The 27856-nt window shown below is 50.1% G+C and overlaps 1 protein-coding gene across 9 annotated transcripts in view; it reads left to right on the top strand.

Annotated features, from left to right (window-relative positions):
- ERI3 (ERI1 exoribonuclease family member 3) overlaps positions 1 to 27856 on the top strand; it is a 137761-nt gene that overhangs the window by 42107 nt on the left and 67798 nt on the right. For all 9 annotated transcript variants that reach the window (XM_019643786.1, XM_019643781.1, XM_019643790.1 and 6 more), the window contains 2 exons: positions 1329 to 1420; positions 24974 to 25046. In XM_019643786.1, coding sequence (XP_019499331.1) covers positions 1329 to 1420; positions 24974 to 25046 — 165 coding nt within the window. The remainder of the gene's footprint in view (positions 1 to 1328; positions 1421 to 24973; positions 25047 to 27856) is intronic.

Below are 27856 nucleotides of genomic sequence, written 5' to 3'. Positions count from 1 at the left end.
CTGCGTTTCTAACCACTGTGTGATATAGCCTTTAAAAACAATCCTCTTGGGCCGGCCGAGTGACTCAGTTCGTTAAGAGCACAAGCTCTGAGCAACAGCGTCGCCAGTTTGATTCCCACATGGGCCAGTGAGCTGCGCCCGAGCTGAGCTGCCAACAGGGCTCACCTGGTGAGAGCACATGTTCCTAACAACAAGGTTGCCGGTTCGGCTCCCGCATGGGATGGTGGGCTATGCCCACCTGCAACTAAGATTGAACACGGCATCTTGAACTGAGCGGCCGCGAGCTGCTGACGGGCAGCCGGATGGTAACTGGACTTGGAGCTGAGCTAGCTGCGCCCTCCACAACTAAGATTGTAGGACAACAACTTGGCTGTTCCCCTTCCCCAATTCCCCAATAAAATCTTTAAGAAAAACAACAAAAAAACCCACCAAAACAATCCTCTTGTGTGAGTGGAGCAGTGGTGTGATCTGCTGCTCTCCTGCCCCACCCCTGGGATAGTCTGAAAGATAGGCAATGCTCCATGAATTCTTCATGATAATTCTCTTGTTATATACTGATTTGAGCATTTGTACTGCCAGTGTGAGTGCAAATAATAAAACCCATCAAAGGGATGAAAGGAAAGATAGACTTAAAGCATATCTGGGGAGATTTCTTTCCCTGTCTAGGAATTGAGCTCAGCCTTCAAAAGAACCTGCTGGATTTGAATCCTCAACCAGGAGAGGAGAAATGTAAAATGTGGGGCCAGTTATGAGCTTTTAGTGACTGGAGCAGGCAGTGCCATCCCAGGTGTCAGGTTGGGGCTCCCACCCAGCAAAGGGGCTTCTTTTTCTAGACCCATGGTAGAAATGAACTTCACTTTCATTTGGGAACAACCAAATTCATAAGTTTGGTTAATAAACATTTGGTGGGAGGGTGAAATGAATAAGTGAGTGAATAAACCTGTGGATTGGAGTCCCTCCTTCCAGCATAGTCTCATGGCTCAGGACAGCCTATGTCTGTGCCGGGCTGTGCCTTTGTTTGAGAACCAGAGGTGTTCGGACTGACCTACTGGGATCTGTCCTTATCCTGTCTGGGGTGGGCTGCCAGTTAACGGGGATGTGGAGGGGTTCCCTCCCCCCAACACTTTGGTTTGTAGGATCTTCCTGCAAGTGCCTCCATAGTTCTGAGCTAAGGCTGAGAGCCCAGAACGGAGCCATGGCCGGATAAGATTACAATTTTCTCCTGCTCTGATTACAAGCAGCTTATCTGCGTTTCACTGTTGTGGCTCTTCACAGACTCAGGGAAAATAAAAGGAAAATCTCATCTGTTCTTGTTGTGTACTTTTCAGAGGGTCGATGAGTGGATGGCGAAGGAAGGCCTCTTAGATCCAAACGTCAAGTCAATTTTTGTCACCTGTGGAGACTGGGACTTAAAAGTCATGTGAGTATGAGAAGGGCTGTTTTGCTGGCAGGGCTTGGGGTCTGTGGGACCAGGTCTTGCCTTTCACGGGTTTAAATGTTCAAGCCTACGGGGCAGCTGGGTCAGGGAATCCCTGGTCCTTCGGGGCTGCCAGGGTGAGAAGAGGGTTGGGAGTCCTGCCTTCTGCCCTTGGGGCAGGGAATGGACAGATTAAGGACCCTACTGGGACAGCTATTGTTGGGGTCTTCCCGCCTTTGCCTGGTCTCAATGTTCAATACAGCCCTTCAGTTGCAGGACTATATGTCATTGCCCTAGAAGGAAGGAGTTAAAATAAGGTCTTTATTTTTTATTATTCTAAGTGCTTTGGAAATAGTAACTCATTTTATAATCCTAGGTACTCTTATTATTTCTATTTTACAGATGAGGAAATTAGGGTACAGAGAGGTTAAGTAACTTGCCCAAGAACACACAGAGCCAGGATTCAAATCCATGCAATCTGTCTCAGGGTCCTTTCTCTTAACCGTTATACTGTGCTACCCTCTTATCTGGGATACATCTGAGAGTCTAGCTTCTAAAAAGCTGCCCAAGTCACCAGCCTCCTCTTTCCTCCTTTGTCCATACTGCCTTTTCTTCTTTGTCTCCTGATTCTGCCCCCGTTATAGAAGATAGAACTGGTTCCTTTGCTGGGTCGACACTTCTGCCTCTTGTCTATCCTCATGGATACCTGGCTTCAGACAGCCCCCAGGGAACTAAAGGGGGGTGGAGGTGGTGGGGGCACTGTTTGCTGAGGATGGATAGAATCGATACCTCTGTGTTCTTTGTGACTGAAGGCGGCAGCAAGCATTGTGTGTGTGTGTGCGCGCGCGCGCGCGCGCGCGCGCACGCACTTTTGAGCATAGGGTGGGGTGTTGGTGGAGGGTGGGGTGTAGCAGTTCTAGAGTTACATCTCCTATCAAATCAGGCATTGTGTTCTCACCATGGTCCTTTTTATGCCCTTCGGATGCTGGGCATTGAGGTGAAGTTATTCACCCAGCTAGGTGTCAAGCCTGCAATTGGACACCAACTCTCTAGGAAAGACAGGAAAAACAAGTCCAGCTCACAAAAACGCCCACACACCTCATCCGCATCCCTTGGGTCGTGTACATACATTGGTTGCACACCTCTAGGTTTGCACGCACAGCTCCAGAGGATCTCTGCGCTCCCAGATGACACTCATGTGTCAGGGAAATTATACAGGCTGGGCAGACCTGAATCAGAGGAGGGTTCCATGGGGGAAGCTAAGGAGGAGAAAGGCTGTTCTTGGTTATGGTGTCCTGGGCAGCTCTGAGCACTTGTAACAGAGAAGGGACTTGTGTGGAGTTCCACAGCATAGAAACTCTTTGGGGTGGGGCAGGGTACAGGCTGATACCCAGCGTCCTAGGGCTCATGTGGCCCAGGCCAGAAACCCACTTCCTCCGGATAGCCTCCCATGACGCCCACTGCCCCAGTGGTTTTCCCTCTGGTGTGTTCATGTCCCGAGCACTTGCATTTTAGAATCTTTTGTGTTAACTGTGCCTGGCACGTACCTGTGTGTGTGTATCTGATAATATTCCTGTGCATGAGGCTGGGGACTGTCAGGCTGGGCCTCCTAAGCGTGGAGTCTGGCCTATCCCAGCCTGCGGCACTAGTTCAGCCCTTGGCATAGTGGGCCGTGCAGATTCTGGTGACTCAGAAAGCTGCTTTTGCATCTTGATTACAAGAAATGATGTAATCAAGAAGAGATGTAATCGAGAGGAGGGGCTGGGTTGCAGAATCCAGGCAGATATGAAAGGAACCAAATTTTAATGAGCTCACACCATATCTCATTTAGTCCTCCTGTCTTCTCCGGTAGGAGGTGGTATCTCCCTGTCGTAGATGAAAAGCACAAAACGAAATTAATAACTGCGGCCCAAATTGGTAGACTCATAGCTAGACAGAAATGGATTCTAAGATGTTGTAGCTTCCAAAACTGAAAACGGGCTGGGCAAGTCAGTGAGGCTCTGACAGAGTGTGCAGGGGGACGCAGATGTCAGGTGGCAGGAGCAGGGGGAGGGGAGCTCTGTGGCCGCCTGTTAGAAGCAGGACTCCGCATAACTGCTGGGAAGGCTCTTAATTAAATGTGTAACAAAATAAAAACAGCCAGAGAGGAAACCTAAGTAGCGCTGCGTGACAGCGCACAGCTTATCGGTGTTCCCGGAACCTCTCGTCAGATGGCTCTCGTCAGAGCCATCACCTTTTCATGCGCCTGGTAAAGGCTGCTGATGAGCCTGACAAGGGTGGTGTTAAAGTGACACCCACAACTTGTTAGTGTGTGGTTTACTTCTGTTTTGACATCCATTTTCCAATTTAACTAAGTCTAAGGAATTCAGCAAATATTTTCATTTCCCACTCTAGATTCCCAGAGCCGTGGCTCCTCACTGCTGCCTTCTCCTTTTCCCCTCGCCCCCCCTCGTCCCCCAGCCAGCTTCACATCACTTTTGTTGGAAAGGGCCTGATTAGCGAGGGAGGCACTGAGAAATGGGGACTGAAGTGGTGGCAGAAATCTCACTGGAGAAAAGAAATCTTGCTTCCTTCCAGACAAAATCATTTTGTGTCTATTTTTTATCAAAGCTGGATGAGTTGATTCTCCAGGTTTACGTGGGCTTTGATGCTATAGTCACAGATCCTGCTTAGGTGGGTTTTAATATAGGAAGTGTGGATTTAATTTTCTTTCTAAGCTTGCTTAAGATACTTAGGTTCTGCCTTTCGCCCTCGGTCACCTTGCCTTCCCTACCTGACCTACCTTTGCTTTGCCTCACCAGGTGTTTCTTGAAGCCCCTCATGGGGTTTAATGTTCTTTCACCCATTTTCTCTTCTCTCCTTACCCAGGCAGGAATGTCTCTCTGAAGGGGTTCCATCTTTTAGTGTGGTGGGAGGGGGGGCTGGTGCCGAGTGAGGAGTGACACCTGCATGGGTTGGCATCCTTGAAGAACTCAGATTTTAGCTTGAACTGGATTCACCAGCTGAACCGCACAGAGTGGCTGAGAAGCTAAACCAGAGTCTTTCCCAGTGGCCGGTGAGTCTGAGAAGAGGGGCAGATCAGGAAGAAAGAAAGATAGGGGCTAGAGGAGGAAATAGAGGGGGTAGGGAAGAGCTGACCCGAGGGAAGACCTGGCCCTCAGTGCAGTCTGGGAAGTGGCCCTTTGGAGAGGAGGAGGACAATCAGACTCTGCTCTGATAAAGGGTCCAGGGCCTGCGCAGAGTCTGTTGAGAGGACCCTCATCTAGCTCAGCCTCAGCTCTAGAATAGGATTTCCTCCCACTGGAGGTTGAATGTGTGAATGCTGACTGCCTTCCTCTGGAGGTGTGCGTATAACACCCTGTGTTGACGTTGTGCAGATGTGGACTTGGAGCCCTTCAGCCTTTAGGAAGCCTGGAGATCAAAAGATACTAGCCCAGATTAAGGGTAAGACCAGAGCTTTATTTGGGGGGCATGCACTCGATGGGGACTACTGAGGGTACCCTCTGAGCTGCAGTCAAATGGCCAAGACGATTGAAGGCAGAGACTGCAGTCACGTGGAGTGAAGTCCCATAGTGATGGACCCACACACTTGGGAGAGACTATGGGGCAGGGACTATCCTGTGTGTGTGTAGGATATAGACGATGTCTGAAACACTGGGCCCTCTCGGCATCATGCATCAGAGTTGACCACTTCATCCTTCTTGAAAGGCTCTTTATCTTTACTTTCCTTATGTCTCCTTTTTCTCTGGATTTTCCTTCACAGTGTCTTACAGATACTCCTTCTTTCTTAAATTTTGTATTTTTTAAATACTAACGTTTCTTTGATCTCTGTCCTAGCTGTTTTGTTTTGTTTTGTTTTGTTTTGTTTTATTCTGCACACTCACACTTACCAGAGTGATTTCATCTTTTGCCATAGCTTCACCTGTCCTCTGTCTGCTGATGTCTTCTAATCTTTTTCTGGAACTGAGAAATGGAAACTGACATGGCAGCAGAGATCCCACTGGAGAAAAGACACTGCTCCATCTGCCATCTGAACTCCAGGTTCATATCCAGCTAACTATTATGTATCCCCACCTAGATGTCCACAGGCCCCTCAAAGCTCAGGGGTTATCATTCTCTCAACACTAGACCTCCAACATTCCCTCAGATTATGACTGGTACCATTTACTCCGTAGTCCTGTCAGAAACCTGAGAATTGTCCTTGATTCCTTTCTCTAGCCACAACCAATTAATTACCAAATACTGTCGATTCTTCCTCCCAGAGGTTTCTCAAAGTCATTGCCTTCTTTCCAGCCCCATTTTCGCTGCCCTAGTTAAGATTACCATATTCTTCTTGGATTATTATGAAGGTCTTTTAACTAGTCTCTTTGACTCCAGTCTTGTGTATTCTACTCCATTCTTATAATTGCAGCCGATTGTGTCATACCCCTGCTTCACACCCTTCAAGGCTTCCCCTTGTCCTCAAGGCAAAGGCACGCTGTCTGTTGAGGCTTTCAAGGCTCTTGCTTACTTCTCTAGCCTCATCTCTCAATACTGTCTGTGCACACACACACACCCCCTCCAACTCTCCACTAGATGCTCTAGCTGGCCAAATTCCTAAGGACCCCTTTAACATCTTTCTCTAGGTGTCTTCCTTGGGGAGGCATGTGGAGCACAGGTACTCATTTATATATGAAATTGTAGCTTTTATTGTCTGTTTCTTTCACTAGCTAGTGAGCATCATTGTAACCCTAGGACAATGCTGGACATGTAGTAGTTGTTCAATAAATATTGCTTGAATAAATGACAAGTAGGTAATGGAGTGGGCCTGTGGAATCCCTGGCAAAGGGTGGTTAGCGGGTAGATTTAGGAAGAGTGGAACAGAAGAAGGAATCTTGGTTTTCTGCACCAGCCTGAGTGTGAGGGGTTAGAGAACCATGCTACTAATGCCAGGGAGCTCCTGGATTTTCTCACTGCCAGCATTGCATGTTGGCACCTCCATGGTGAGTACTGGATGAGATGGCCCACAGGCCTAGGCCAGGGGTTGGCAAACTTTTGAGGTGGAAGAGCCGCCAGGGGTCAGCAAACTGTGACTCGTGAGTCGCAGGCTCAGAAGTAAAATTGAAAATGAAAATAAAACTATCATAGTTTTTTTTTTTAATTTTAAAGGATATTATTCACATAATGGTGATTATGTAAAAATATATTTATGGCTCTTGAATTTTTTTTTTTGGTAAAGATTTTTATTGGGGAATTGTGGGGATGGGAACAGTGCTGGGGAATTGGGGGAAGGGGAACAGACACGTTGCTGTCGTTTTGTTCTTCAGTCTAGTTGTGGAGGACGTCGCTTCACCGGCCCAAGTTGGCACCATCATTGCGCTCTTCCCGGGCGAGGCAGATCAGTTGCCGGCTTCTGGACGGCCGCTCACTGCGGCTGCTGGCTACATACGGTAGCCCATGGCAACCCACTGCCACAAAGGCTGCAGCCTACGCGGTTGCCGGCGACTCAGGGCAACCCAGCTCCAGGTTGAGCTGTTATTCAGCATCTTAGCTGTGGAGGGCAGTGTCACTGGCCCTCGTACGTGGGATCTGAACTCGAATAATTTTTAAATTGTTGTGAGGGACAGGATTGGCTCTTCCAGGGGTCAGCAAACTTTTGAGACGGAACCTACCCAAAGAGCCGCATGTGGCTTGTGAGCTGCAGTTTGCCGACCCCTGGCCTAGGCCATGGAGGAAGAGTTTGGTCCAAAGAGCAGCGTGAAGGGCTTTCTCTGAGATAGTTGTGCCTCTGGGACTGAGGGCTGGGACTGCACTAGAGAAGTTTAACAGAAGATAATAAAGATAGCCAGCATTCATTGAGGGCTTCTTACATACCAGGAGTCCTCCTGTGCCAGTTACACATTATCTCATTTAATCCTTACCACAATCCTATAACAAGTTTTTTTATTAACTTTTTTTAAACAAATGAGGAAACTGGGGCCCAGAGAGGTAAGTAATTTGTCAAGGGCACACAACCAGGTTGTGGCAGGACAGGGCTGTCAACCTGGGCATTCTGATTCTAGAGCCATGTGTGAATCGCTGTGCCATCTGACCATCTGCATCTGTCTGCCTTCACGGCCCATGGCTTTGTGATAGGTGGGAACGCCCTTCCTCCTCCCCTTAGTTTGCACTGAGGGGCAGAGCCTTGGGATGTTCTCTGACACCTTGGCTGCCGGTACCTGGCTGGGTGTTGGTGGAGGCCTATTGTGTTTATCTTGATGTGGGGGCATGGTTGGCCAGGAGGTGTGGTGGGTGGAGGGTGATTTGGGGCTGCCCGAGAGCCTCCTTGAAGACCTACAAATGAATGAATCCTCAGATCTGTCTTAAGGAAACCACTGCCAGCATCACTTTGGGCACCTCTATCCCGTAGTATGTTTAAAAGCATGGGGGGCATCTCATTGAGTCACTAAGCCCATGAGAGCCTTGCCTCTTGCCCATAGGTATGGCAGTGGGTCCCAGCACTGAGCTGCATCACCTTTGATTAGCAGCTTGCTGGGGGAAGGGGCTTGAGTAAGAACTCCCTGGCAGTCTTGACTTGTCTCATTTCCCAATACTTTTATCTGTCACTGCACGCGCTTGGGCTCTCCTCTTGAACTAATTAAGTTTGCATGTGTTTAGACATATTGCCAAATAGGGCTTAGCAAAGCGGAACTGAGCTACATCTCTTTCGAGTCAGGAAGGAAGGGTGTATGAATACTCCCCCATGGGGGCCCGGGAAGAGTGGATGGCGTGGAGTGGGTGTGTGTACAGATGATAGGCATTCTGCCCCGGCCCTCCTAGGGACACACAGGCCTGCAAAACAGTCTTCTGATTGGCTGGCAGGGGCAGGTGAGGCGCGTCCTCCAGCTCTCTTAGGGAATTGGTCATTCTAAAAGGGCTGAGGATGGTAGAGGGCAGGCTCTGAAGTATGATTTTTCTCCCAAGCACAAGCAAAACTCAATGTCAAGTTTAGGGGGGTCTGCAAGGGGAGTTTGTAGGGCTGTGTGCTGTTTGCTGCCAGCCTGAACCTACCTAGGCCTAAAGCTGGAAGAGTGCAGGTGGTCTGGTCTCCTTTCTAAGGCTGTGAAAAGTACATTGGAAATGTAGACAGCTGAAGGCCCAAGTTTTCCTTTTTTCCTAGAAGACTCCAGTTCCTCTGATCAGTCTCGTGATCCCTATGAGGTGGTGCCAGGGGGAGATGGAGAGGAGAGTAGTATTGCCCAGAATCTCCCCACCCTGGAGGTGGGGTTCAGTCTAATGGATCACCATAGTGATCCATGCATGTTTTCATGCAGCCTTTTCCCTAGGGCAGGGTGCCTGAGGTCTGAGATGCACCAGGGCAAAACATGCTTGGGTCCTGTCCAGACCGCAGTTGTACGGGCATCACCACATTGTGCATTCCTTCCCTGAGGTAGGGAGGGGATTTTCTGCAGAAAGCAGGAGAGCCAGGTGAGAGCTATGGTCAAGGCCTTAGTCCGATAGCTCTGAGGCTAGTGGGTCAGCTTCCTGGCCATGAAGAAGCTCAGCCAGGCCAGGCTCCCAGTGCACACAGTGTCGGGGGTGGGGGGGCGTTCTGGAGGTTGTATAGGAATTCTGGGCTTTCAAGCTGCAGCCGAAGCCCAGCGAGAACAAGAACCAGACCTTCTGCCCTCCCTACAGCTTCCCTAGAGCCCTCTCGTCAGCAGAGGTGCATCGGGTTAGCCCCAAGAAGGCAGCTTGAGTTGATGGGGTCATGTTTCAGCTGCAGCTAATCCAAGTCACTCGATATAAATCTGTCCCTGCTGCCTCTCCCCTCCCTCCCAACCCCAACCCACAGACAGGGAAATGAATCCTGGCCCTCGCCCTGAATACATCATGGCAGGCCTGCTTCTAATGAGAGAGGGCCATTCATTGTAGGGTGAAGCTCCCTGCAGAGCCTGGAATGCCATTAATTAAAGAAGAGCCACCTGAAGCCAGTCGTGCGGTGCAGCCTGTCGCGCTCAGATGGAGTGGTGGTGGGGTAGCCTCGTTAGCCTGACAGCTCCTTGGGCCCAGTTCTGGGGCTGCCCCGCCTCCACCTGAGCGCTCACGTGCCTTTGGGACCAGCATTCTCACAAGCGCAGGAGAATCTCCTCCTGCACTGTCCTGGGGCCTAGAGCTGGCGGAAAGGGGCTCCTGGAAAAGGGGCTTCTGATTGTGAGACTCGCTGAGGACTATTCATTTCCCCCATGGGCAGACCCTAAGGCAAGAGCAGGTTTCTGTGGAGACTGAGCAGGCTCCTGGTTCCTCACCTGTGTGCTCTCTTCTCACTCTTCTCCATGTGGTCTTGGAGCTGCAAAGGTCAACAGGCAGCTCACTCTGCATCTTTCCCTCGGAGGCTGAGTTTGCAGAAGTTGGTCGGCTCTGGAAGGACTTTGGGCCTAGAGGAGCACTGTGGGGAATGCTCCTTGTCTCCCTGGGGGACAGAGCCTCTAGTGTTTCACTTTCTGGGTGCTTCTAGGCTGAAAGGTGGGACTCCAGGGGCAGCCTCATCACACCCCCTGGGAAGGTGTCGTAGGGTGTAAATCACTTTAGTCATTAGAGGAACCCCTGGAATGGAAGTTTTGCTCAGTTAAAATCCTGTCAAAAGATAAAAATATTTGTGTAGTAACTAATCAGGCTTTGGGGTGTTTTGGCAGTAGGAGCCTCATGCTTTGGTCTGCCACAGAGCTGCTGACTGGAGGGCTCTTCACTGCCTAATTGGTCTTGAGGCAAGTGTGGCTGCCTAGGTTCTGGTCCCTGGACTTACATATGGAGCGCCCCTTGACCATCTGTGAGGGTCTTATTGCCTCTTCCTTGCTGGCAAGAGGGGCTGTAGGCACGGAGACCTTCGCCGTAGCTACCAGAGTCGGGGTAACTCAGCCAGTCTTTGCCCAGCTTATCAGGAAGACAGATTGGTCTTCAGTCTTTGGAAGCCTGGGTCTATGTTCTATGGCAGAATTTGATGGACAGGCTCCTTCAGAGAGCCTCACAACCAGCTAGGAGTATGGCTGACCATCTGATCCATCTCTGCTTCCCTAGAGCTCACCTGGTCTGGAATAGAGGCTGCATGGGGCCTCCCTCCAGGGAATGCCACCTAGGACTTGGGCGACACTCCTTTGTGTTTTGACCATTTTTGGATCTTCCGAGGCTTTAGCTACTTGCTTGGGCCCTTTGTCCCCTGGCAGATAGAGAGTAAAAGGCTGAAGGGCTTGTGCCCTGAACTCATGGAGCCACGGTTGCTCCTGGAAATTTTTTTCCTTTGGGTGAGATATTTTTCTGTTTTTTAGAAACTCTTTGTATGACTCTTGAGACCCAGCTCGTTTTTTTAAAATCTTTTTAGAAATTAAGGTATGAAATAGATACAGTATGGTGCATAAAGTATACAAATGTGAAGTGTGCAACTCGTATTTTCATAGAAGTATCCACATGTGTAACCACCATTCAGATCAAGATAACTTTTTCCATTATCGCAGCAAGTTTCCTTGTACCTCTTCCTAGTCAGTAATGCCCTCCTCCGCCAGGTAACCACTGCTCTGGCTTCTACTTTTGCTTAGTTTTGCTTGTACTCGACATTCATATAAAGGGAATCATATAAGATGCACTCTTTTGTGTCTGGCATTTTTTGTTCAACATAACATAGAAGAGGTTATTTTGTGTTGTCTTGTGTATCAGTTCAGCCTTTTTATTGCTGTGTAGTATTTCACAGTGTCATTATACTGTGGTTTATTCTCCTACCTTCTTTAGTCTTTCAGTACATATTTGTCTAATGAGCATGTGAATGTTCGATCTGATATGAGAATCTCCCTAGGCCTATCAGCTTGTCCCAATCCCCCTCATCTTTTAAAACCTAATTCCAGTCCCTCGGACACGTGGTTGTCCCTGCCTCTTCCAGAACCTGCACTGGCCTCCCTCGTCTCTGAACTGCTGTGATAAGGAGAGGCTGGTCCCAGGCCTGTGGACGTGGCCTTTGAGCCATACTGACTCATTTATTTATTCTTTCAGCAGAAGTTTATTAAATATCCATTCTGTACCTTGCACTGTTCTGGGTATTGAGGATATAGCAGTGAACAAAGAGCTAAAACTTACAAAACATCCTCCCTTCATGGAGCTTACATTCCAGTGCATGCAGCTAGCACTGCCCTCTGCCTTTTGGATCCCAACGCCAGGAAAATCTTAGTCTTGTCCAGGCTGTCCTATCCTCTGGGATTCTGCAGGAACGAGGTGACAATGGCTCTTGCCACCTTGACAGGGCCTCTCTAGGGCTTGTAAGCGTTGATTTCCCTTTGCTGCTGCTGCTGCTGCTGCTTGGCAGTGAAAGGGTTTCTCAATATTGGTGCTTCCCTTCCACTATCCAGGAGTCTGATTTCCTCTGTGAGGGGAGAGAATTAATCTCCAACTTTCCATGCCTGTAAGGTGAGTGACCTCTGTTTTGTCAGCGCTTGCCAATCTGTCCTCTAATTCCCAGCCAGGGTAATGGAGACATTACTTTGCACTAAAGCAAAGCACCAGTTCTCCGCATGTGGGTGCTGCACTGGGAACAACAGGGTGGCTCTGTGGGGATCTCCTCACAGGTGCGCAGGCACCTGGGGGCTGCAGAGGCATTGGCACCTCAGCGGCTTTGGTCCTGAACTGTGGTTGGCAGATTCAAGGAAGGAGGGTGCCGTGTCATCGTATTCTCCCTAACCACCATCCATGCCAGCAGGGCGGCTGCTTCAGTGTGGTCTGAAATTGGTTTCTTTTGTCAGACTCCTAAGGGCCCATGAGAGGCTGCGAACACCCCTGTGAGGAAGAAGAGTCAGGGAGCAGGGGTCTCGGGAGATGAAGGCCAGGAAACCCACGGCTGTGGCTGCATAGTGGCCCATGGCTCCGTGATCTGTGGACGCTGGGGGCTTAGCTGTAGGGCTTTGGGAAGGGTGCCTTTGAGTGGGTGGGATCAATTCTCAGTGTCCCTGGCTAAAGGGTGACACGACTCAGACTTGTTAGTTCTGTAAAACTGTTTCTTCCAAAGCCTGCAAGGATGTTGGCTTGGGGAAGAAAGCCAGCCAGCCCAGAGAATCCCGGGAGCCTGACAGGCCTTTTTCTCTGCGATTCTTTTCTTGCAGGCAGCCCGAGGCAGCCTGTCTCTTTGTTAACAGAGTGACAGCAATGTGACACCATGGAAATAATTACTAACAAATCACGGTGCTGACTGCAAACAGCTCTCTGTCTTCAGAGGCATGTCAGGGTGCATTAGAGCAGGACTGGAGGAGCGGCAGTGTGGGGGCTGAGGCGCAGCCTGCACTCAGACACTCTCCACCTCGTCCCCCACCATGACCCCTTTCTGCGGTGTCTGATTTGCCTGCATTTCCCCACTAGGTCAGCTAAGGGACCCGCTGGATAAGCGTGGCATGTGGCTAGTCCCGCTTCCTCTGGGAAGGTAGCTAGGACTCCCATCTTTACGATGGGCAGTGATAAGACCCAGGCGTTTTTCCATTACAGGCCCCCCAAAGGTGGAAGCATGCCCCATTTCTGATTTACTCTCTGCTAGTGGGGACCAGCTTCACCTGCCAGTGAGTGCTTTTGGGGTGGCAGAGTGTTTGCTTTAGAATGTGGGCGAAGCCTTGCATCTGTGGTGTCTAAGCTCCCTTCCCCCACCAGCCCTGGTTTCTTCTTCAATTGCCATAGTCAATTTTTGGTGAGTCGACTTTGTCCATTCCCTCTTGGTTAGCAGAGTGATTGCTCCGACTGTCAGGGCTGTAAATAATGTTCCTGGTGTGTGTGGCTGGAGGCAGTCGTGTGGGGTGGGGAAAGGAGTGGAAGGAGGGGCAGCACTCCATGGCTCCCTCACTCACCCCCCTCCCCTCTCATACAATATTTATCCAGGGATGGGAGTCAGATGCAGCGACCTCAGGGGTCACCCAGTTAAATAGCTTCTGAACCTCCCTGCATTCTAATTGCTGCAGTTGTCCTTTGCTCTGGAGACTTCTCCTCCCCATTGTCTGCTGAGGCGCACACTAATGGCTGTCCTTCCTGGCCCTGCTGGGAGGCATGTGTGGATGCTGGGGGAGGGGGGCGGGCTCCTTGCTGTCTTCCTTTCCCCAGGGATAAGGGAATCTAGGGCCTATTAACAAGTGGCTTTAGCTAGGAGGAGCACAATCCCCTGCCTCTTCCCCTTCTCCCCAAAGCTGGCCGGGAAAGGAGGTCCAGACAGTAGGCTTGGTTGATGGGGCCAAGGGGCCTTACCCATTTCCAGTCCTCGTGACTCCTCTAATGGGGACAGATCCTTGAATACTCAGCTGAGGAGCATCATCCTATGTTCCCACGGCCCCACATTTAGGGTTTAGAAACTTCTAATGAGTGGTATTTACTATTGGAATGTGCTGTATTTTGCCCAAACATTGCCCAGATGCAAAAGTGTTTTTGGCCCCTGAGGTTGATTTAGGTAACATGATGATGGTAGCAGGGGTGCCCCATTTGTTGATTTAAGAATGCATGTGCCACACATCTTCACTAGGACCTTCTTGTAAATGTCAGCTACCCTCTACTAGAGCTCTTCCCTTCCAAGGAATACTGTTGGAAACTGCCATTGAAGGTGCGTATCCTGGAAGCACTGGCATTCCAGCAGTAGCCTAAAGTTAGCCCCTCTGGGAGCTGCTCTGGGCCCCGTAAGTACTGTGCTGGGGATTGCAAGGACTGTCAGGTAATAAGGACAGAAAGAACACATGCGTAACTAATTACAGGCTAAGTGAGGTAGAATATGAGAATGCTACAAAAAAGATACAAAACAAATTCTGTGAGAACCCAGAGGAGCACAGTAGCCAGACCGAATGGATAGTTGTTGTTGTTTTTTAACAGTAAACTTTAAAAAAAAAGAAAGAAAGAAAGCCCAATATTATAAAATACGCAAAAGTCGAGCTGTTCTGGTTGAAGCTGGGACAAGGCCCAGCCCATTCTTCTTCCTTCTCCCCCAGTCCACAAAGTAGCCTAGTGTCCCTACTAGAACCCTAGCGCTTCATGGAGCACAGTGTAGAAACCACTAGCTTGTTCTCATCCCCACCCAGAAGCATAGGCCAAGTGCCCACACATCTTAAAGGATTGAGGGGAGCTTGGATTGGGGCACAGGAGACCTGCCAGGGGGTAAGGGGAACAGGTGTGTCCTTGAGTGTATTGGAGCAGAGGTCAGACTGCATCCGATCCTGAACGCTTGCAGGATGCCTCTCCACGGAGCCTCCAGAGGGCATTGCAGGCCACACTAAGGCAGCCCAGGCGAAGGGTCAAGATGGCCACAGGCCAGGCGGAGACAGTAGTGCGAGATGAGTGAGGTCTCAAGCTGCTAAGGCGCTCCTGATTTTCCCGGCCCAAAAAAAAGAGTAGCTCATCAGCTGAGATGCTGACAGAAGTGGCTGGAAACCTTTTGCCCCCTGCTCCTCCCCCTCCCCTGTCCCACTCCCTGCTGCCTGCTGGGGCTCTCTGGGAAAGAGAGCTCTGTCCAGGTCCTGGAGGCAGCTCCAGCACTCCCACAGTCACAACAGGTGGGGCACTGGGCCCTTTCCCTGGAAGAATTGCCCTGGGAGGGACCCTGGAGAGGCGCTTATCTTGTTTTACTAGAGAGGAGCTGGGGGAGATACAAGTTATTTGATTTCATGGGTATTTGTGGCACTGGGAAGGTGCATGTTTTACTGTTCCACAGGGTGTTTGTGACACTGTGTTTCATGTGGGCTCCATGTGGGGGAAATGGGAGTAGAGATAGTTGGTAGTGGGCCAGAAAGCAGTGGAGCAGAAAGGCTGTATATACCGGTGGTGCCCAAAAATGTATACACATGACTTGTATTCACCTTTTGTTATCGGTATGTATTGAGCATTACAATTTTAATACAGTTTTTTCCTTTCTTAAAATGTGTATACATTTTTTGGGCACCCTCCGTATATATACACAGTGCCTTTGGAGGTGTCAAGCAACTGCTGGTCAATGCAGATTTGAGGTTGATTTTCTCTGGGAGGACTGGCAGCCTGGCCTATGGGGTGTCCCTCTGCACCCGCCTGTATTCTGGTTTCTGTTTGGGAACTCTCCAGAGCAGCATGCCTGGGAACACGTCCAGCTGTGCTGCCAGACCCAGACGCAGGTGACGGCCTTTCGTCTATACCATAGGGAAACCAAGAGGAAATTAAATGTCATTTGCCCCCTGCATAGCAGGTCGCTGCCAGATCAGACACTGCTGATCAGAGCTGTGCAGAGGGCACCCAAGGGAAGGCTTATGTCTGCAGCCATGCCCTCTGAGCTGTGGAGACTCCCAGGTGATGGCCTGGCTCACTCCCAGGCCTTTTTCTGCCAGTCTGGGTTCACCCTGGCCTGGAGCCCAGCTCTGGGCTACATGGCAGCTGTGGCCCATGCCAGGCCAGAGGTGCATGTGCACCAGTGGGAGAGAATGGCAGGAAAGGACAGGGCCTGGCAGTAGAGGACATACAGGAGACAGTGAGGTGATCAGCCCGTCTTCAGAGAAGCTGCGTGGTATTGTGGAAAGAGCAGGGCCTGTATTAAGAATTAAGAGATCTGGGTTCGAGTCCTGGATCCACTACTTACTAGTTGTAGGATCTTGGGAAAATCACATTACTACTCTCAACCTCCATTTCCTCATCAGTAGAATGAAGATTATAATAAGCTCTGGCCCCTGACATCTGTAGGGGAAGTAGCTTCCTTTTGGGATTGGTGCCAGAGTTTCCTCACCCCACCTCCCTTAGGTCTGGAAGGATGGCCTGGAGTCCCCTGCCTGACTGTCAAGTGACTTGGCTGAAATTGATGGGAAGTAAGTCCGGCCAGGAAGGCACAGCTGGTAATCTCTCCCTGCCTGAGGCCTTTCCTTCTTGTGCGAGTCCTCTCAGCCAGGCATCATAGACCGTTATGAATGAGTATGGGTGATGTGGTCACCCTCCTAATTGTGGGCCTCATCTGGTCCCCTCCAGCCTCACGCTTGCACAGTTCTTCCTGTTTGGCAGGACCTCAGGGCTCATCCCAAGCCCTCCCTTTCCTTGAAGTCCTAGTGGTGGGCCCTGTGCAGTGACATTTATTAACAGGGCTTTGGGAAGAGATGTTTTAATACTGCGAGAGTTCTCCCTAGAAAACTACCCCCCCCTCACCGCGCCGCCCCCCCCCCCCATCTGAAGCGTGGCTGCTGGTGGTGAAATTCATTAGTGTTCCCTGACAGGCAGTGGCGACAGAGGCGCTCGCTGTCTGCTTCCTGCTCCCTCGCTCTTGTGCTCCTGCTTCACGCACACTGATATTTAAAGCTGATGGGCTGCTTATAGACTTCTTGTACCATGACAAGTTTGGGGAGGGGGGTGGGGGAGGAAGAGACAGACAAGGAGCCAGCTGTCACGCTGGTATTTCAAACAGTACTCTCTCCTGACCCTTTGCAGGCTCCAGCAAGTGTATCATCTTTCTGAAGCCTGTGGTTGGAATTGTAACCTGCAGCCGTCCCAGAGGATGGGAGCAAATGTGGGGCAAAGTGGGCTGAGAACTCGGCAGCGCGTTCTCCCAGGGCTGTGGGCAGGCAGAGAAGAATGGGGGTGGGGGGAGTGTTAGTTCAAGCAAAGAGGATTGAGTCTTATAAGTGTCCCCCAACTTTGCCCTTCCATCACCAGAAATGAGATGGCCTTTCTCAGTCGTCTCTCCTGGAGTGATTATGTTTCATGCAGTGGTTATCTTCTGGGTGGGCCTGGAAGCTACCTGAGTGTGAGAATCAGGCTTGATTGGCCTCTGCCCTTGAGGGTCCTGGGTCTCAGCAATACCTGTAAATATGTGGTGGCCATCGAGGTAGAAAGCTCCCCTATTTTGTGTCTATACTGGGGCCTTGGCTTTTGTTCCCTGATGTTTGCCTGCTGATCTTAAGATTTGCAGAATGAGTCCCACCCAAGGTGCCATCTTCATCCACAACTCCTCCCCTCACCCCCAAGCCCTTGGGATTCATTTTTGTAACTGTTGAGTGGTTCTGGAACTTCCCCTTCAGCTGCCATCCTCAGCAAAGTTTCTCCAGTATCCTCTGATTAAGGCACCGTCTTCCCAAGGCAGGTGTCTTGGAAGCTTCTGCAGAGACTCTTGCCGGTTTAGTCTCAGCTGATCGCCCAATAGAATCCCTCTGTGAGCACTTACTTATACCATGGGTTCCCCTTGGTTCCCTTAACCTTCACAGAGCAGGGCATGGAGGTGACATAACCTGCCTAAGGACACATGGTCACTTGACCAAGTTGCCTTAGTGTGGCAGAGCCATGTGTTGGGTGGGGGTTGTACTGTACTCTCTCCCACCCTGCCTCCCATCAGGGGCTCTTCTAGCCCCAGGCTCTGCAATGGGGGACGTCACTGGGGAGTAGACCAGGCTCTTCCACTCCCTGCTCTTTTAGCCTTGTCAGCACCATCAGTGCTGCCTTTGGCTTCCTCAGTTTCTGCACAGCAGTGGGGGTGGGGGTGGGCGTGGGTGTGTGGGTGTGTCTGAGGGCAGTGAAGAGTTACTGGTAAAAACACCCTGGACATCTCTAGTGGAGGGTGGAGCCAGAATGCCTTTTCTGCCTGTAGACTCAAGTGTATTCTTGAACTGTTCAGGATTGTCTTTGATATTAGTGATCGCTTCCTATACCCGCCTTTGCCCCCATCCTATCCCCTACCATGAACTCTGTCCTATAGGCTTCTAGAAGGGGCTGCTGCCATGGGGCTGCTGTCTCTGGGCAGTGCCTTTCTCTCCCTCCCTGTTCTTGCTCATCCTCCACTGGCTGAAAGCACTGGGTGCTCAGCCTGCCGAGGGTCTGTCTTCTGCCATGGTGCATCTCGCAGGTGAGATGGAAACTAACTGGCTTTGATAAGTAGGAGGCTCAAGCATTAATTTTTTATACAACAGCAGCGGCCAAGTGAGTGAATTCAATTATGAATCTGCTTTCTCTCTACCCTCCTCCCCCCAATGTGCTGGTTCAGAGCAGAGACTAAGGAACCTGTTGAAATGAGAAACCCCTATTTCCTGGCTTGACCCCCTCACTAATTCGGGTTAAATTGCTACGCTATTGCAGTGGTGACACATTGTGCCTGCCTCTGTTTGTATAAGAGGCTTCAGTGGGGGAGGAAGGACCAATTTGTGCAGAGATAAAAGGTGTCATGGGCAGATAACTAACGTCCCAGCCTCGTGCCTGCTCTCATTGTTGCTCAATTTGCTCCGTGTGGAAGCCCAGCATTCCCTCTGTCTCCCTTCCCTCCCTTTGCTCATATTTTACCTCGATGCCACAGTGTAATGATGCCCTGCGTAGTGGGGGAGGAGATAGGCACCTCTGGCTGACAGCCCTTCCTGATAACCAAATTCCAGCCCATCCATCACCAGCTACTCTCCTCAACTTGAGGAAAAGTGATCGTGAAAGGCGGGCCGTTTATCACTCGGGTCTGTTTATCTCCTCTGGGTGGGTGAACGGAAACAGGAGAGACAAAGAGCTGCGTCCCAGCTCAGTGCGGCCTCGGCTGGGATGGCCTGCCCACACTACATGCAGACTCGTGTCCTGCTGCTGTGTAGGCTCTGACTAGGTAGGACTCCCAGACTGGGACCCGTGGTGGGAATGGAACCTTTCCTGAGGCTCAGCCTCAGGACTTGGGGAGAAGGCCAGGAAGTGTGGCACTTCTGAGATGCAAGACAGCCAGCGACAACATTCTGTGGGAATGTTTGTATTGGAATGAGCAAGTGGAGAGACCCTGCATGGAAGCAAGCCCCACCGACCCCTCGTAGAGGTCCCCTTGTCAGGAGCTTCCATCTGGCTGGTGGGCTGGGTCTGCTGGCCAGCTCCTTCCCCAGGCCAGGCGTTCCGTGCCTCCACGGTCCAGCTCTGACTCTGAAGAACACAGAGCCTTTCTCCTTGCTCTTCACCATTGCTCCTCAACATTCCCCTTTTTCTGCATATCAGGTGGGATAAGTATGTGCATGTCCTAGAACTTTTGGACACCAGCACTGACAGCCTACATCACTCCAGGTTCCAGGTCCCACAGCCTTTCCAAGAGGCAGAAAGGGGTCAAATATGGCTCCATATTCAGCTGACCTTCTCTTCAAGGTCTCGAGTCTGCTAAAAGTGAGAGTGGCATGCATCTCCCTGATTTGGGGTTGCCCCTAAGACTTGCCGAGAGAAAAGCGTAGAAGGCATAGTGCCCGTGACCTTTTCTAGCACTGGTGCCTACTCTCCTGCTGGTCCTGGCTGTTGGTGTCCGCCAGTCTGTCTGTCAGACCTCCATGGATGCCGCTGGCCTCCTTGACTCATGACTAGCAGTTCTAGCAGAGCCCCCTAGCTCAGCTTCACCTAATCTTCAAAGCTGAGCTCCTGCTCACAATGGCTTCATCCTGCCCATACCCATTAGTTAGGGTGGCGTTCCCTTAATGAGCTAGTCCCCTGCCTTGGCTGGCGCCCAGCTAGTCACACCTGTTTGCCATCAGGGCTGTCTGGGCCCGGCCTGAGTGCTGGGCTGCAGGTGGTGGGCTGGATGAGGGGTGGGTGGGGAAGGCCGGGCTCCTTTTGCTTTGTGCTCTATGCTCATTGGGGTGGGGGGTGGGGGGGAAGGAGCAGTTTCTCACACCCCTGGTCCCTCCATACTGTTCTCTTTTTTTTTCTAGGCAGGGAGGGCTCTGCTTTCTTTTTAATACTTAAAAGGAGTAATAAGGGAACTTGAGGAGCACCCCATCTTTTCTAGCTTCCCCCTGGATGGAGTAGTGAGGAGCTAGTCAGGTGTCTGAGGGTAGGGTTTGATGTTCTGTTCTGATGACCCTAGGGGGCCAGGGTGATAAGAGCAGGGGGCCACATGGTAAATGCCAAAGGTAGAGCCCCTTTCTGGCTCTAGGCCCCACAGTATTTGGAAAACCATCATATCGCTCGGTTTAGAGCCCACAGGCAGGAATGGGGAGCCCTTTCTTAAAGGGGGCCCCTTGCATTCATGAAGCTGAAGGAAGTTTTGATTTGGTTGAAAAAAACCCATTCCTTTTTATGGCCTGGACATAATTGGCTCTTTTCTATTGGCTATCAGTGATGTCATTCCGACCCTCATAAAGAAGGGGAAATCACACCTGTGGACTCGGTGCATAAAATTTCATTGGGCAGCAGTAATAAGTATGGCCAGATGATGTTTGGGCAGTTGAGGAGCTTTGTGCCCAGTGATTCCAGCTGCACGGAGACCTGGGCACCATAAACCTGCATGCACGTTCATGCCCGCAGGCTAGTCCAGGGCCCACTGCCAGTGGCTCTTTTCTTGGGATCAATATCTGGTAGGAACTCACAGCATTCAGACCCTTTGTGCCAGGGGGACTTTACCCTTTTCCCTTCCAAGTTGGTGGAACCATGTACCCACTGGTACCCGCTGACCCTAGCTGTAGGATCCTAAGAACCTTGGACCCGGGTGTGACCTTGAGCAGTGACCGCCTTGCTACCTATTTCTCTAAAGCCCTAAACCTTGCCTTCCTGGAGACTGTAAAGAGCTCTGAGTGCATCTGCATGACTGATGCCTTCTAGTCAGAAGACTTAGATTCCGTTTCTGGTTCTGTCCTTGGCTTGTTTTATGTTCAAGCAAATCCTTTTTCTTCTCTGGGCCTGTTTCCTCTTTTAGGTAAGGGATGATGACTACTCTAACCCACCTTCCTCACAGGGTTATTCCCTTGGTGCTGGGATAGGGTTCTTCCATAGAAATGTGTAGCTGTCTTTCCCCTAAGGCACCTGGGAGTTCAGGTTCTGGCATTGGTCTCTGTCTCATGAAGATGGGCCTACCCTGCTACATCTGTACTACCTATGTCTTGGAGTCACAGGGCTAGGACCACCCACAGGCTAAAGGACTCAACAACCAGAATGCCTGTGAGTCTGCAAACTGTATGTGTACCTGTAGGTGACTGGAGCCCTGAGTGAGAATGGTAGTCCCTTTCTCCTCTGCTTCAGTCAGTCACTAGGTACAGACAGCACTCATGATTGCTGCTGAGCCATATGAGGCTAAGTATCCAACCTGACTATCCACCTGTCTAGTCTGTTCTTGATATAGGTCAACCTCCAAAAGGAACAAGCAGGATTCTGCTGAGCTGGACCCTTCCTACCTGGGTAGAAATGTCTACAGCTGATGGCTACCTTTGAAATCTTGCTGACGAGGGAGCCTCCCTCGCCCCCAGGGCTAGCCACAGCCAATAGGACTCCTGGCCTGTGTCAGCTGACAGAATTGGGGCATGGGGGTTGGCTAAGGGAGAATATAATAAGTGCCCCAGGACCCCTGCATTTTGCTGGCCAGTCACCCTGATCTGTTCCTTTGTAGAGTCTGCTGCTTATGGCGACCCCCTTCACTCACAGTTCTTAATGTGGTTTTTCAAAAATAGCTGAACTCAATAAGCATTTTCACAAATACCAAGGATAAAGACCATGAAAGAAAAATTGAAGGAAATAATAAAATTATCCAGACATTATAGCTCTGCTTGTTAGGCAACCACATTCTAGCTCCTGAGGCTACCTTTCTTCCTTCAAAGCCTTGCCTGACTTTCTTAGAGTCTTTGTCCTTGGTTCCCACATGGGCACATCCTACCTGGATACCCCTTCACCGTCTTGGCCTCAGCTAGAATTGCCCTTCCAGGATATTGACTGGTTGTAGTTAATATCACTGTGCCACCTGGATGTTTGAGAGGAACCTTCCCTTCAGATAAGCTATCTCAGGTCTTAGAAAAGTAAATCCTTACCAGTGTGCTTGAAACATGGGGATCAGCTTCCTGTTAGTGTCTGTCAAATAACTGAAGAGTAATGGAGGGAAGACTGGACTGCCCTGAAACTTTCTAGGGTGGAGTCAGTCATCTCAGCTGGATTCTCATTGCCACGCTTCCTAAAACAGGAGTTTCACTGTGGCCTCCACTGTCTTATCTCTTCCTCTGAAACACGTTGCAGGCTGGCTTTGCTCCCACGGCCTACTGACACCACATTCATTGGGCTCTTCTCAGCTCTCATCTTGTTTGACCACTCTATCACATTTGACACTAACGACCTGCATTTTAAGCTAAAAAATCAGTTTTAGATATAGGAATCCAGAAAGGGGAAGCTTGCTTTTACCATAGTTTGTGATGTGAAATGGGGTCAAAAGAGCACGTGTGACCTTGAGTAACCGATACCCTGAAAAAGGTCCAGGAATTCTTTTCTCTGGGAATGAGGGTGGGTTGGGTGAGCCCTGACTCATGGTACATTATCTCCTGTGAAATTCTTTTTTTTTTTTTTCTGTTTACTTTGCTCATTTATTCAGCTCTTTAGATTTCACGTATAAGTGAGATCATATGGTATTTGTCTTTCTCCGACTAACTTATTCCACTTAATGTAATGTCCTCTAGGTCCATCCATATCGTTGCAAGTGGTAAGATTTCATTCTTCTTTATAGCTGAGTAGTACTCCGTTGTATAAATGTACTACAGTTTCTTAATATAGTCATCTACCGATGAGCATTTCGGTTGTTTCCAAGTCTTGGCTATTGTAAATAGCGCTGCAGTGAACATAGGGGTGCATATATTTTTTTGAATTATCATCTTGGGATTCTCTGGATAGATATCTAAGACTGGAATTACTTGGTCATAAGGTAGTTCCATTTCTCCTGTGGAATTCTTGAAGGAGCTGGGGGCGTTGGACCTAGAGAAGGGAGCCCTGGGGGAAGTTTCCTGGGCTTTCAGATCTTGAGAGGGTTCTGTAAGGACGAGATGGAAATCTCATTCTCTGTAGTTTCTAATGACATACTTCAGGCTCGTGGGTGGAAGTTACTAGGAGACAGAGTTTAGTTCAGTATTAAGGAAGGATGTTCTAAGAATTGAAGGAGTCCAAAATCAGAGCGGGCTGCTGCATGAAGCAGTGACTTCCCTTGTGTGGTAATGGTCTGGTAGAGGCAGCCTGGATTCATTTTAGCTCAATAAAACTTAGGAGACGTAGGCCCTCTGCTCCTCTCATTCCGTACTCTTCTCAGGTGATCTTATCTATTATCATGGCTTTAACGTTACTTAAATTACATTAATGATTCAGCATTTTATATCTGCAGTCCAGACCTCTCTTCAAAACTGGACATCCAGCTGCCTCTTTGATATCATCCCATTGCCAAATGTCTCCTAAGCACCTCACACTCAAAAGATACAGAGTACTTACTATGTGGCAGGCATCTCTCTAAACCTGCATTCCCAAACCCGTGCCTCCTTCCAGTGGTGTACTCAGGGCGACACAGTGGTTTGGGCAGAAACAGGATGTACTGTGTGTAGGGAATTTAAAAACAATAATAAAATTGACTGGATGTCGGTCTGCTCTGGGTGTCAAATGTGCTCTCTCTGCCCCTGCCTCCTCCTTTGTACCTGTCTTAGTGAGCAGCATGGCGTGAAGCCAAGTCACAGACCTTTGAATTGGGCTCTACCACCTTCTGCCCCTGGGCCCCACATCCCCTTCAGCCACCAAGCCCCCCTGTACATCTCCAGTACCTGTTGCTTGCTTACTGTCATTACGACTACTGTCTAGTCTCCTGGCTACTACCCAGATTTTGTTCTTGCCTTGTTTTTGTTGCCTCGGAGCAATCTGGAAATTGTTCACAACTCTTCAGAGACTCTCTAGTGCCTGTGGACAGGCTCTTCTCTTAGCAAGAAAACTCCATGATCTTCCCCAGCTAAAGTTTCCGGTATCTTCCTCCGTCCTTCCATGTATCCCAATGCTCTAAGTTAAGGCTGTTTTGTCTATTTCTTGTATTGTCCATTCTACTGAACAAACTATAAGCCCTTTATGAGCAGGAGTTAAGTCTTATTTTTCGAATCCTAAGTACCCGACTCTTGTTAAATAAACATCAGTAGATATTAGGGTGAAAGGATTTGTGGGGGGCAAAATGGCATCATCAGCTTGAAGGGGAGATAGTTTATAAATTCGAATTTAAAGAAAAAATAAGAGCAGACTCTTGGTTTAAATTCTGACCTCTTCTTATCCTGCCGCGTGATCTCTTGTCTACCTGCAGAAGCCTGTTGCCAGAGACTTAAATGTGAATGGAGACCCCTGCCCAGCTGTCTCTATCTCACGTGCTCTTTCTCTCTCTCCTCCTGCCTTGTATCTCTGCCTCTCTGCTATAACAAAACAACAATAACAAACTAGTGCACTGGAAAGGACGTAGGCTTTGGAGTGAGACAGACATCGGTTCAGTTCGTGGCACTATCATTTTTTAGCTGTGGGACCTTAGGTAACCCCTCTGAATCTCATTTTCTCATCTGTAAAATGTAGGCCCCAGTACCTACCTCAAAGTATCATTCTGAAGAATGATAGAAAAATGTAAGCAAGATACTTAGCATATTGTAGGCAATCAGAAAATAGTAGCTGCTGATATTATTTTGAATAGAGTCTCCAGGTTCTCACATTTGGATCTGAGGGCTGGATCTGGAGCCCAGTGTCCAGGATGCTGGAGGTGGGGTGCCTTTCTTGGATGGGGTGGGACCCTCGGCTAATGGGTTGGCCTTTTGAGGTCTCTTTGTCCTATAGACTGCTGGATGGTCCAGCTTACGGCTCCATACCTGGGACTCGGTGTGCCCAACTTGATCTCTCTTCCCTTTCTTGTAGGCTCCCAGGCCAGTGCCAGTACTTGGGCCTGCCAGTAGCAGATTACTTCAAGCAGTGGATTAACCTGAAAAAGGTACTGTGTCTGAGCCCCATGTGGGTACTTCCTCTGGTTCTCCTGTGCCTCAGATCTCCTCTCCTTTGCTTTCTTTTCTCATTTCTTTTCTTTTCTTTTTGTTCTCATCTCTTTCCTTTTCTTTTTGTTCTTCTCTTTTCTCAACATCCCTCTTTCCTCTTTTCTAGTTAATATGCACTGGAAGGTTGTGGTGGTTTTGGGGAGTGGGGAGCTGCCTGGGGACTAGGCTGCTGGGTGGAGTATGACACTTTCCTACTTTGTGTCACTCAGATGTGCAGAGAAGTCCCAATTAAGGGGATTTTCCAGGTTCTTCCTGGATCTCTGAGCTGAATCTCTGGGCTGAGATGCATTACTCCTGGGAGAGATGTGTGCTACCTGAGCCTCTGGGAAAGTTCCCTCCTTTGATGTGATTATGAGTGTGGCCTCTGACCCTCCTGACTCACTCTGGTATCTCCCTCTGCTTGGGAGGTAGAGTTGGTTCAGGCTGGCTTTGGTCCTGTCTAGCCACAGCAGAGCCTTGCTCACGTGAGAAGGGCCATGGAAACTAGAATCCAGTTCCCTTTGAGTATACGGGAGGAGACTAGCACTAATGCAGCACTAAGCAGCTGGGGAGTGGGCTGAGGCTGTGGGCTGGAAGATAGTTAGGAAAGTGGACCCTGGTAGAGAATGAATCACCCAGAAAACTGTCCTTTCCTAGTGTCGGCTGTACTTCCTAGGTAAGCAGGAGAAAGGAGATGTAGGAATAAACTCCCCGGATCCCTGCTCTGGTGGGATCCTTGCTCCAGGAGGCCCAGGCCATTAGGGAGGCTCACCCCCATAAATCCTTCTGGGGCAGCCTCAGGAACCCTGTACCACCAGTCAGCAGTGACTCCCAGGAAGCTCAGAAAAGGGAGAACACACCAGAGGTCACAATAGTGGCTCCCAGCGGGCTCAGAGAAGAGAGAGGTTATTGGAGGATCAGGCTAGGATTGTAAGGATTTGGGCCTTGAACTGGGCATATTCAAGATATGGATCTGAGGAGGAGAGAAAGCTTTCTAGGCAGGGGGAGCAGTGTGCTTTTGGTGTGTGTGTGTCGTGGGGGAGGGCTGGAGCTAAGCGAGCATGTGGAGGAGCAGTGGGAGAGAATGACCTTGGATCTTGTTGCATAGGTCTCAGGGCAGCCATTCTTCATGACAACATTTGTGAACTGCTTTGCTTTCCCCTGGTATGCATGTCCTCTGCACTCTGGCTAGTTTGTACTTTGACTCCCACCACCCTCTCCTACCCATCCCCCGTGTACCTGAACAGGAGCTACTTACTTACTACCTGCCATCTGAAGGAGGCCAGGCTCTGCCCTACCTTCGGGCCTTGGCCTGTGGCCTTACCTCTCTCTGAAGTGCCTCCTAGTCATTTTCATCGAGCATATTCCCTCTCCTTAAAAATTCGGATCAGGCACCCTCCCCCCCCCTCCCCGAAAAGCTTAGCAGTCAGTCTCTTGCCTTGAGGCTCCTTGATACTTTGGATCTTAGTGTTGGAACTGAGTCCATGTGTGTGTTTCCTTAACAGCCATGACCATCTGGAGCACAGACACTGAGTCCAGTTTCTTTCTGTGTCCGCGGTGGCCAGAGCAGGGCTCAGTCCAGCGTATGTGCTCAGCACATGACTGCTGGCTGGCTGACTGGTCTTTGAGAGCTGGCTCCATAGAGGCCCTCTCACACGGGCCTTAGCAGAGCTGCGTGTGCGGGTGTGGCTGGGCCTGCGCTCCTGGGAGACAGCATGCCAGCTGTCAGAGTGCATCTGAGGCTGCTTGCTGGCTTTGGCAAATGCAATGTGAAGGCCCGGCCAGGCGAGGCGGGCGCTGACCATGAACAATTGCTTTGTGAAGTTCACTAGACTTTTGGTGTATGGATAGCTCTCTGCCTCTAGGTTCCTTGGCAGAAAGGCAGGAAAGCAGCTGACCCGTGTGGCAGCATTGCCACTCAGAGCTACCTGGGTGCCGCTAGGGTGGAGGCGGGCTGTCCTGAGCCTGTTCAGTGTGGTTCTCTGCCAGACTATGCTGAGCCATAGAGGGGTGAATGGGCACCAGGGGAAGCTGAGGACTCTATTCCCAGTTGGCCTTGTGCTTGCCCCCTGGGAGGTAAACTGAGCAGGTCTAAGAATAACAAGGGGTCTAGCCCTTTCCTTTCTGCCCTCCAGCAATATCCTGTGCCAGCTGTGTTTGAGGGCCCAGCAGGAGAGATGTCTTAGTTCCAGACTTTGGTCCCGTCCTTGCCAGCAGCCATTCCAGTCAGGGAGGCTGCAGGGCCCTAGAGGTGTAGGGGCATGGTGATCTTTCTGACCTTTATACTGCATGACTTGGTCCAGGCTGCACAAAGATTTCTGCTCCCTTAAAAAGAGTAACAAGAAAAGCAAAGCCAGAGAGGTCATTACCAAGGTTGTGGGAGTATTATGCAAAAGTCTTACTCCTTGCTTTCTTTCCCTATGTGTGACCCACCCCTTGGCAGTCTACAGGATCCTCTCCTGTCCTTGATCTTACTTTGTCCTCTTCCTTCCCTTCCTTCTCCTCTCCTCCTCAACTCTCCTACAGAGCTTTGCCCCATGAAAAAAAGGGAGTGTCCTCGTCTGCTCGGCCACCTACACCTGCCTAGTGAGTGAGCAACTGGGACTGAATTCACCATGTTCATTTCCTAAGGCCTCTAATCGGAGAAGAGGCTAAATGTCTTCCAGCTGCCCTCTTCTGTCCAGTAATGGTGTGGGTTGCATCAGGGGAGAGCAGCTTTTCAATGACCAGGTTTCCACGTCTCCCGCCTCCACCTACTTCCCCTGTAGCA

The sequence above is a fragment of the Hipposideros armiger genome, unplaced genomic scaffold (assembly GCF_001890085.2).
Source record: "Hipposideros armiger isolate ML-2016 unplaced genomic scaffold, ASM189008v1 scaffold_82, whole genome shotgun sequence".
Lineage (NCBI taxonomy): Eukaryota > Metazoa > Chordata > Mammalia > Chiroptera > Hipposideridae > Hipposideros > Hipposideros armiger.
Note: the sequence above shows the minus strand (reverse complement) of the source record. Positions and strands in the feature narration are given on the sequence as shown.